At 37.1% G+C, this 11,499-nt stretch overlaps 1 protein-coding gene across 1 annotated transcript; it reads right to left on the bottom strand.

Moving 5' to 3' along the window:
- Positions 1-4,535: 4,535 nt before the first annotated feature.
- On the bottom strand, positions 4,536-10,260 carry LOC123977349 (interferon-induced protein 44-like). Its single transcript, XM_046059974.1, has 8 exons — positions 10,199-10,260; positions 9,889-9,936; positions 9,741-9,774; positions 9,347-9,542; positions 6,395-6,541; positions 6,100-6,271; positions 5,808-5,908; positions 4,536-5,216 (listed from the first exon to the last, which is right to left on the bottom strand). Exons 2-8 carry the CDS (start codon positions 9,932-9,934, stop codon positions 5,037-5,039), a joined length of 876 nt encoding a protein of 291 aa, XP_045915930.1. The 5' UTR covers positions 9,935-9,936; positions 10,199-10,260; the 3' UTR covers positions 4,536-5,036.
- Positions 10,261-11,499: the final 1,239 nt, after the last annotated feature.

The following is an 11,499-nucleotide window of genomic DNA, read 5'->3' as shown; positions in this document are numbered from 1 at the left end:
GTTACCACTGTGCAGGCTGGTGGTGGTGGTGTAATGGTGTGGGGGATGTTTTCTTGGCACACTTTAGGCCCCTTAGTGCCAATTGGGCATGGTTTAAATGCCACGGCCTACCTGAGCATTGTTTCTGACCATGTCCATCCCTTTATGGCCACCATGTACCCATCCTCTGATGGCTACTTCCAGCAGGATAATGCACCATGTCACAAAGCTCCAATCATTTCAAATTGGTTTCTTGAACATGACAATGAGTTCACTGTACTAAAATGGCCCCCACAGTCATCAGATCTCAACCCAATAGAGCATCTTTGGGATGTGGTGGAACGGGAGCTTCGTGCCCTGGATGTGCATCCCACAAATCTCCATCAACTGCAAGATGCTATCCATCAATATGGGCCAACATTTCTAAAGAATGCTTTCAGCACCTTGTTGAATCAATGCCACGTAGAATTAAGGCAGTTCTGAAGGCCAAAGGGGGTCAAACACGGTATTAGTATGGTGTTCCTAATAATCCTTTAGGTGAGTGTATATACAAATGCAACAGACGCAACCCACTATCAAACCAGTACATTAAAACTTCAATCAGCAGTTAAAATACATCAATGTAATACCTGCTTATTCAAAAACCGTTACATTCATCATTAAGAAATAGCACGAGGCTATTAATGTAAAGCAATGTTTGGTAATTATACAATGATAGCGTTGATTTACAATATTTGTACAGCACACTGACACGTGTATGTAGTTACATTACTATTTTTTAAAAAGGAGGACATCTACTTTTGACAATAACAGCTACAAGCATCTACCTTGTGGACATTTTTTGGCTAAGCTTACATTAGAAAGTGTGTTCCTCTGGAAAACACAACGTTTTAAAATTCAGATCAGATTTACCTTTCTAACATTCCTTTTAGTAATCCCATGGTACCAGGGTCAATTTATTTTAATAACTAATGTAATCTTTATGACTTCAGATAGAACAGACAGGTGACTATCAATTATTGTCATGAATTAATTTATTAAATCTCCAATAAACTCATAAATCAGCATGTTAAGTGGTTTGTGCCTGTGTACTGTCTTACAATAGTCTAGGTGTGAGGTGTTTAGGCACACCAGTTTGTCAGGACCAGAAAGGTCAAGACTAGGCTGAAAGCAGATGCCATACCACCATCTTTGTGCATTGTCCTCAGACCTGTAAATATTAAAGTATAACATTAAGCTGCTGATCAAAAAAAGCATTACTACTTATTTTGAGGTGGTAAAATATTGTTTTAAATAAATATTACATTAACAGTACCATGTCTTCTACTTGCATCTATTTCAGAGATTGAGGAAAGAAGGAATATAGAGAAAGAAGGGATGCAGACACTGAGAAAAGGGAAAGAAAATAATTTTACATTTTAAGTATGATTTCTTAGAAATGGCCTACTATAATAGGCATTTACAACCATGTGTTGTTTTCTGTCTCATCTTAGTCCTCCACCACGCAGTCTACTGCTCTAATATAATTAATGTTTGCTATGAAGATAGTTTTATAAAAATAAATAAATAACATTTTGAAATCTTTTATTCATACACGCACCACTCGTATATTTTAATAAAATTAAATACCATTCCCCCAGAATACATATTTTAAAATAAATGAATAAATCAATTTCTTTAAAAGCTCTATTGAATATCATGACCTTGTTTTTTGGGGTATTTAAGAGTAATTTGAGATTGTTCAATGAGAACTGCAATGCAGAGAACGTAACCTGAAGCTCCGTGACAGCCTGAGCCAGGGTGGGAGCACATGTGTATATATAACCATGTACGTAAATGGTGAAATTAACGGGAGCCAAGATCGAGCCCTGGGGGACACCTCTGGAGATTTCAAGGGGTTTAGATATGTGATTTTCAACAGACACTGAAAAAAGTAGTTTATAAACCAATTCACGGCCTCTTTACCAAAACCCACGTTAATTAGTCTGGATAGCAATAACAGTAAGTCATGATCAACTGAGTTAAATGACTTGGATAAATCAACAAATAACGCAGCACAGTGCTGTTTTTCATCAACAGAATTAATGATATTGTTATTAATATTAGGATGGGGCTGTATGAGGTACTTATCCAAAGTCAGTGTAATTATAAGGTTGTCTGTGTAACCATGTTTGACGGAAGTGATTTACCGCAGCAGTGGTGAAAAAGGGACGCCAACCGTTTCACTAAGACTTGAGAAATTGAGAAAAAAATGTTTAGTAAAATGTTAACTTTATAAAGCTTTTCTCAGGCTGCTGTCTGTAAGCTGTAATGATGTCTTTCAGCCTGTGAGAGGCGCTGTGACCATGTGATGAGCAGAGATGCACATTTCTGAGGGTTTTTGAGCTTCAGAGATTAAATTAATCAAAATGACAGTTAAAAAGTAAAAAGTAAATTAAAGTTATGAGAGCAGTTCACTGCTAAGACTTCACTTTGTTCTGTTAAAATTCAAAGCAAACAACTTAAAATCCTGTTAAATAAGAAAAAACTGGCTTTTAAACAGGGCAGTGTCACTGAACTAAACTCTCTTCAAAAAGAGATGAAACGGGAAATAAAAAGGTGTAAAAGGAGTTATAAAGATAAAGTAGAAAGACAACAAAGTAATAATAGTTTGGGCTGAGCATGGGACAGAGTCAAGAATATTGTTGGACTTAATGACAAAAAAAGGAAACAGACATTTTTAGAAGGTTTTACAGCAGACTCTGCACTGGCACAGGAGTTTATTCTAGGTTCGATGTCCACAATTATAGTAAAGAAACGGGTGCATTAAGGGACAGTCTAATTAACTCTGGTCTTCTTACTCCTTGTTTTTCTGAACGCAATGTTGTGAACACTTTCAAACATTGCAAGTCTTGTACAAGCCCTTGCCCCGACAACATTAGCAGCCGCATACTGACCCATTGTGCCGATCAATTAGGCTTAATTTTTTATTATATTTTTAATCTGTCCAACATAGTCCCAAACTTATGGAAACAATCTACAATTATTCCCATCGCAAAAAGCAACCACCCAAAAATTCTGAATGACTACAGACCTGTAACTTCATTAGTTATGAAGTCCTTTGAAAAACTGAAAAAGAAAGAACTGCTGGTAGGATTGAACGCCTCCTCGACCCCCTGCAGTTTGCGTACAGAGCCAACAGGGGGGTGCAGGACGCTACCATAACTCTGCTCAACCTCATATACAAGCATTTAGAGGGTAACAAAAACCATGTCAGACTGCTGTTTGTGGATTTCTCATCTGCCTTTAACACCATCCAGCCCCATTTATTGGTACAGAAGCTCATAGAAAAAAACTTTGGGTTGGACTACAACCTGGTGGGATGGATTTAGAACTTTCTCACTAATAGGACACAGAGAGTGAGAGTAAATGGACATCTTTCTGGAATATCAGTGACATCAACCAGCTCCCCTCAAGGCTGTGTTCTCTCTCCTCTTTTATACATTATGTACACCAACGACTGCCGCAATGAACTGACCAATAACTATATTGTAAAGTTTGCAGATGACACAGTCATTGTAAGTTTAATGGACTCCACTGAAACATCTCACGGCCCTGTACTACACTATTTTTTAAACTGGTGCAAAGAAGCCTTTTTAGACTTAAATGTTACGAAGACAAAAGACATGATTTCCAACTCCTGAAAAGATGATTATAGATGGAAAAGAGGTTGAAATTGTTGAGTCGTATAAGTATCTGGGAATCATCAGTGATAACAAGTTGACCTTTGAACTAAACACAGATATGCTGAGTAAGAAAAGTCAGCAACGTCTTTTCTGTCTGAGAAAGCTAACTAAGTTTCAAGTGGACAGATCCCTGACGACATTGTTTTATAAATCTTTTATTCAGTCCGTCTTTACTTACTATCTTAAATCTACTTTACTATCATGTATTTGCTCGTATGCTTCTCTTAGTTTAAAACAGAAAAACACATTAGCAATGGTAAATAAAGTTAGCAGCAAAATCATTGGGAGCTAACTGAACTGTAAAATAGACATGTGCTTAAAAAGGCAGAATCCATCATGTCTGATAGTTCTCACACCCTGCATGCAGAATTTAAGTTGCTGCCTTCTGGTTCCCGCTTCAGTCAACCACAGGCCAAAACAAAGCGATATAAATTCTCCTTTGTTCCCTATGCTATCTCTCTGCTTAACTCTGTAAAGAATAGGTAACGCACATAAGGCTCACTTGAACTTAAACTTTTAATGTTGTGGTATTCATTTACCCATTGGTCTGACCCTGTATTTTTAATCGATGTCGTCGTCTTTGTTGTTATGTACTGGGTGTCAACTTCTTTGCTGCTGCAGCAAAATTAATCGCCCCTTGGGGACAAATAAAGGTCTTGAAATTGAACTGGTGTTAAATTCTTAAGAAATAATAACCAAAGATGTTTGTTTTGTTTTTTAAAACCTTAATTGCTGCTAATTTAGTCATAAATATTTCATGTTGGGGTGAAATACTATAACCATTTGAAGCCACGTTTTCAGGGTTTTTAAACTAAAACAAATATTAAAAAAAAAAAAAATCAGGAATTCATATACAAGATTGTTATAAAACCTGATTGTTTATAATGAAATACAGCCTTTTTATGCTGCATTCAAACAATGATTGATTGATTTTATAGATTAGACAGTGTTTTCTAAAGGAAAACAGTGAAAACATTTGTTTTCAACATGGCCCCACGAAGTTAGAAAACAAAGAAAACACAAAGAAGCATGAGACTAAAATCCAAAAGCACATCACCACAATTAAAGAAATAAAAAAAAACTCCACATCAAAAAACAAAAACAGCTTAAGTAACAATGCCATTTCAAATGACATTATCAATCTGTTACCCTGATCCATAAAAATGTCCTGCTGACCCAACATGAAGCTGAACACAACCAGTAAAAAGGAACTTCTGGCTACATTATTCACTGGCAGCACTTTACATGAAGCACACACCTGGTATTATAGCTGCTGAGTATGCAGGACCACTGTTATCTGAGAACATTGAGGAGCATACCCGTACATCTGTCTCAACATTCAGACTGACTCTTTTTGAAGTTGATGCAGTCTTCTCCGAAGTTGATGATGTTTGTCAGCGTGCTCAGGAGCAGCGAGTCAACGTCATTGTTGAGGTCGATTTCTTCATGGTAGTTCTTCACAGGGAAGATGCAGTTCATGGGAAAACCCACATCTGCACTGAACTGCTCCATCTACAGTTTAAAAAGATCAACAGCTCAGTTAACATCTCAGAGTTTTAAAGGCTTTTTGTGCTCACTGCACCAATCTGGACTGGACAACTGATAACAACTTTATTAAGTGGATCAGGTGTTGGCCAAACGTAACCGATCCATGCATTTTGCAAGTGTCGTTTAAATTGTATATTTCCCAGTGGAGAATTGAACAAATAAAATTACAATAATAACAAACTGTTGTTTTGGGCTAATTTATTAAAAATGAGAAAAGAACAGAGTTCAGCTGGCTCAGATGTGTACCACGAGGAAAGAACTGCATAAACTTTTTAAGACAGTGGCACAAATGTTTTGTCTACAGAGGAGCCTTTCTCAGCCTTGAAACTTTGGGAAGGGAACAAGAAGAAAACAATTCAACAGCATATTGGACAGTATAATAACAAAGAAGGTTGAGTATTAAGCATGCATAAGTAATAATAGTAATTTAAGCATAACAGAATCGGTATAAGGAGAGAAAAAGTCGGACAGTGCGCAAATATTGAAAACGTTTTGACTCAAACTTCAAATGTGATTCCACCTCTGTGAATTCATAATATTACCTATTAAACCTACCTTATTCTTCAGAGACTTGCTCTTGTAGACGTTCTGTAAATCTTGTTTGATTTCAGGACAGACTTCATCAATTTTGGTGAGGATGGCCACTTGAGGAATTCCTGCCAGGAGAACACAAAACTACTGAATCATGTAACTGACCACAGCTGCTGTTCTCTGTGATGATGGAAACTACAAACAGCTGCAGGAGGGGAGTCTTCCATACTTTCAAACATTTTGAGTGGAGTACCAATCAGTGTGTTTCATTAAATATCCAATAAAGAGAAGAATAAACAGAGATTCCTGCTCTCACCCAGGTTGCTGGCTTCCAGCCTGATGTTCCGAATCTTCTCTATAGTTAAATATGTCATTCCAGACACTATGTTGGCATTAATGACACAGACCAGAACGTGCACTTTGTCATTGGCAGTGGGATATTTGTTGTAGAATTGATCTCCCTCTGACAACGGTGATTCAGGTTTGAACTGGAAATTGTTTTAAAATCAAGTTAATTGACAGTTACAGTATGTATAAATAAATAATATCATTCAAATTAATCATATGAGCTCAGTTGTGAGAAAAGTCTGCAAAGTTTGTAGCAACTTTACCCTGTAACCGTCCTTCACATGTCCCTTCAAAGCCAGTTTGATGTCTTCCACTTGGACACCATTGGTTGTTTGCAGGCCCATGATGTCACTGAAGACAAAAGGGTAAAAGGACTCTGGACTTTCTTTTTGGATCTTGTAGGTTGTGTACTGTAAAAAAAAACATATGGAGAAAAGCACACAGCATACAGTAAACAGTATAAGACCCCCTTTTTTCCAGTTTGGTTCGAATGCCTTTATTGTCCACAAATGTGGAAAATTGACTTTGGGGTTTAAAAACCCCATCTTTAAAAATCATAATACAAAACAATAAATAACACAACATACACAGTACACACCATACCAGAAAGTTATCCAGTGTAGAGTGAGTCCAGTGTTGCCATACCATGTACATATATTAAAAGTTAGAATGCGATAAACACTCGTTAGTTCTTGTTGTGTGGAACAAGTGGCAGCTCTAGTTTTATGTTCACAATAACACAGCATATTACAAACAGAACAGAAAATGTGAAGTTGTTAAAAGTGAAATATATACTGACAGTTAACTTAGTCATTTAACAGTTTTGACCTTGCTATATAATATAATCTAGCTATATATATTGCATATACACACATTTAATACATTCTAAAATCACACATCTTCTATCAAAACAGTCAAAGCTGGTTTCTCTTTTTTTACTGAGACGTTGAAGCAGTTGTAGTTGCCTAAACTTGATCATACCCTAACCACAAGGGCAGCAAAAACAGGAAGTCAGTTGAGCTATGAAGCTTCCGCAGTGTCAGTGCTTCCTGCTGATTGTGGGTTCTAACAGTTCATTTGCAGTAGCTGTGTCACTGCTGCAAATTTTCAGAAACTTACCTTCTTGAGTAATAGGTTCTTGTCTTACAACATAATGCTATGATCTCCTTTCTATAGTTTTTCAAAAACAAACATTTCCATAAAAGTTTATATATTTTCCAAAATGCGTAGAAATCTGTGATTTGTTAATTCATTTGAACCTTTATTTAACTGAAAAAGTAGGCCTACAAAGAACATATTTTCAATAATTTACTGACCAGTGTAATTGTATTTTGTGAATATAAACAAAGTTAGAATTTCACACCTGCAACACACTCAGCAAAAGTTGGGACAGAGTTGAAATAAGATCGAAAAGTGCAAGTAACATCTGTTTGGTAGACTGCACAAAAACCAGGCTAACTGGTAGCAGGTTATGTCATGACATAAAAGTAGCATCCGCCAAAGGTTCAGCCTTTGCAAGAAGGGGGTTAGGTGTTGTGGTTCATTTTGTGCCAAAATTCATGATAAAATTGTTAGTGATGTCAAATGGAAAATTTATTTATAGGCTCAGGACCACAATCATATGGTATGGAGCACAAATAACAAATAACAACAAACAGACAGATCCAGCATACAGCTGGATTAGCACAAAACAGCAAATATTGCATAAACAGAGGAAGAACATTCTTCAAAGAGACGCCCAGTTTCCCAATAAATTTTGGCTAATCTGATTGTAGCAACAAAATTAATTTATGCATATAAGGGGAACCTTACATAGGACTGCAAATACCTTGCTCTGAAATTGATTATGCTTTCATTCTTACATTCAAACAAAATATCATACTCATCTGCCAGACAGTTGTCATTACACAGGCTACATCCTCTGGTTTATTTGGCTGCTTTAACTAAGGTTGTTGTGGCTACAAGAGGTACAACTTACCCTAAAGATCCCTTGCCTGCCTGGGTTGTTCAAGAATGATCGCCAAATTGGGATTCTATGTTTTAGCTATCTTAGGGGTAGGGTTAGGCGCTGTCAAACTTTTCCAATTTGATCAAATCTGCTGTGGTTAAACCCTCTTTGAGCAAATGGTCTCAAACTAGCCAATATATTACAGTATTTGTGTTCTATTAATCTTTTTGAGCCACTGCAGTCTGCTAAACATTCTATTGAAAAAGCACTCACAAAGGTGATAAATATCCTCTTGTTGTTAGACCTTAGCGCTGCTTTTGATACAATTGTATTCATTTGTACAGGGTCAAAAAATTTCTGACCGGGTGCTTAAGTGGCTGAGATCCTGCCTTTCAGAAAGAGCTCAATGTGTGTTTTATAATAAAACATTTTGTCATTCTTCACAATTCAAAGCACGGGGTTCCTAACGGTTCCGGTACGGTGTAAAGGTACCATTGATTCTGAGGCATATATTGGAATTTTAGAGAGACATATGTTGCCGTCAACATTTCTTCCAGGTACACCCATGCTTATTTTAGCAGGACAATGTCAGGCCTCATTCAGCATGGGCTACAACAGTGTGGCTTCATAGACACAGAGTGTGTGTGCGCCTGACTGGCCTGCTGCTAGTCCAGATATATCTCCTACTGAACATGTATGGAGCATCATTAAGAGGAGAATCATAGAACAGTGACCACAGACTGTTGAGCAGCTGAAGTTTTGTATCAGGCAAGAATGGACAAAAATTCCAATTGCTAAACTGTCACAATTAGTTTCTTCACTTCCCAAACCATTAGAAAGTGTTATTGAAAGGAAATGTGATGTAACCCAATGGTAAACATGCATCTGTCTAAATGTTGTTTATATTTACAAAATACAATTAAGCTGGTCAGTAAAATTATTGAAAAACTGTTCTTTGTATATTTGTCAGTTAAATAAATTTTCACATGAATTAACAAATCACAGATATTGCATTTGGCATTGCATTTTGGAAAATATCCCAACTGCTGATGTTCTCAATGTACCTTGACTTTTGTTATAACACTTTATTTACTTTTATTCCCACTGCAAAGGCAGAAACCTCTAGAAGGCAATTTGTATTTGCTGGTTGAAAATGATATAATAATAATGAAGTAATGAAGTTATAATAATACACCATATAATTGCTAAGTTTTTATTAGGGAATAATGAATTTGTGATATTGTCTTTATCAACACGTCATTCATACCTTCCTGGTGAAACTGTCGTGAGAGATGTTATCTGCCAAAGCCAGTGTGTACATTCTGCCATGTAACAGGCTTTGAAAAGAGTTGATGAAACTGGACTTTCCAGCTCCAGCTGGGCCATGAAGAAGAATCCTGAGCTGCTGGCCTCCATCATGAGGTTTGTAGTTCTTCACATACTGTAGATTGCTCTGTTTGTCTCTGCTCAAGGAAGGAAACATTACATCAGAGTATAGACAAAACTCACACATATGTCACACATTAACAGAAAAATTAATCAGGAGTACATCAAACAAGGAAAAAGGGAAAAACAAACAATCAATCACAAGGAAATTTCTGCGGTTTCTGCTGTGAAAGATTTCAATTTCAAGCTAACATTGATGGTGTGGACACACTCACCCCCAGTTTATTTTCCTCCATGGTTCGTTGAGAACTGACAAATACACAACACATGTTCAGATAAGACAAAATATTATGAAAAAACACAGTTCTTCTTGCATCAATATGTAATAATCCAAAAATAAGAATTTTTTTTTGACAATCTTACGTGGAGGAGTTTTGGATGCATTTGATTTGGAGGATTTATGTCCCATGGCTGGAGGATAAAATAGTTAAATACATCAAAATTAGATATTATCAGAATTTATTCAAAACTAAAAAAACAAAAACACCTGGAACACAATGAAAAAAATCTTAAAATATGATTCATTTTGTCATGTTGACGTCAGTTCATACAATGGTCCTATTTTTATTCTTCAATAATCACGATGCTGGTATTAAAACAGACAGATATAAAGCACTGTCACAATCACAGGAAACACACACATTTGAGGATGAATGTAACAGAAGCATAGTACCTGTGTTGTTGGGTCCTGGAACAAAGTGAAAGACTGAATATGAGCCTTGGACTAAGGGAGAAGTCTATGTAGACATCAGGTTTGTAGTTTTCATTATGAAGACGCGCATATCTACAGAGAAGCTCCCCTTAGTCTCTTCCGGCCCTTAAACCACACGTTTTCAGTTTCAGTTTCACAGTGCAAGACATTTTCTTTTGAAGCAATACAGTTTTGAGATGAATGTAGCACTCTGACAACACATGCAGAATTTGTTTTCATTGTCTTGCTGAAATAAGCAAAACATCTTGTCTACTTGGCAGCATACGTTGCTCCAAAACCTATATTGTTCAGCACCCATGCCATGTGCACTAATGCACTCCGATACCATCACAGATGCTGGTTTTTACACTGTTCACTTATTAAAAGACAGATGGTCCTTCTCCTCTTTAGCCCGGAGGACACAGCGTCCATGATTTCCAAACATAAATAAAAATTTTGACTCCTATAAATGAGCTCAGGTCCACAGCAGGCTGCAAAAGTTTCTGGATCTGGTTTATAAACAGTTTCCTCTTTGCATGGTTTCAAATTGCATTTGTTGGTGGGTCGATGATTCACAGACAATAGTTTTTGTAACCTTGGTTCTCTAAGTGGAGAGACTGTCTCTCCACTGTTACATATTCCATATGCAGGGGGATGATCCCCTAAGGTCAGGTACGTGGAAACCTCTTTACTAGGGAACCAGCAGATGGCAGTATTTGTTTTGCCATCAGCTGGGACCCGATGACCAGAATTTCTGTTTTGTCTGAGTTCAGCTGGAGGAAATTATTTGACATCCATTTTTTAAGGCAGTTGTTAAGTGAACTGAGCATTCCAGGGTCTGTGGATCTGACAGGCAAGTACATTTGTGTGTCATCAGCATAAATATGAAAAGAAATGCCATGTTTATGGATAATATGTCCAAGGGGAAGCGCTAAGGTCCAGGAGTACCAGGACTGAGCACATGCCTTCATCAGCAGACATTAAAAGGTCATTGGTGACTTTAAGCAGGGCATTTTCAGTGCTGTGGTACTTCCTGAAACCAGACTGAAACTTTTCAAATATTTTGTTATTTTCCAGCACAGTGAGCAGCTGTTTGGACACAATTCTTTCTAGAATCTTTGCAATAAAAGGCAGTTTTGAAATTGGTCTAAAATTATGTGGGAGGGAGGGATCTAAACCAGGTTTCTTTAAAAGTGGGTTCACGCAAGCTGTTTTAAAATAATCAGGGACACAACCAGTAGATAGGGAGCTGTTGAAAACAGAGATCAAATGGGGCCCAACAG

The sequence above is a fragment of the Micropterus dolomieu genome, linkage group LG10 (assembly GCF_021292245.1).
Source record: "Micropterus dolomieu isolate WLL.071019.BEF.003 ecotype Adirondacks linkage group LG10, ASM2129224v1, whole genome shotgun sequence".
In the NCBI taxonomy this organism is placed as follows: Eukaryota; Metazoa; Chordata; class Actinopteri; order Centrarchiformes; family Centrarchidae; genus Micropterus; species Micropterus dolomieu.
This window is presented reverse-complemented; position numbering and strand designations above follow the sequence as displayed.

Bases quoted from the DNA above. Each gene is read 5' to 3' on its own strand.
- LOC123977349 (XM_046059974.1), bottom strand. From the start codon at position 9,934: ATGGGACATAAATCCTCCAAATCAAATGCATCCAAAACTCCTCCAC. The intron at 5,909-6,099 runs GTGAGAGCAGGA...TTCTCCTGGCAG, and splicing joins GCTGGAAGCCAGCAACCTGG to GAATTCCTCAAGTGGCCATC. The intron at 5,217-5,807 runs GTAGGTTTAATA...TTTAAACTGTAG, and splicing joins GCAAGTCTCTGAAGAATAAG to ATGGAGCAGTTCAGTGCAGA.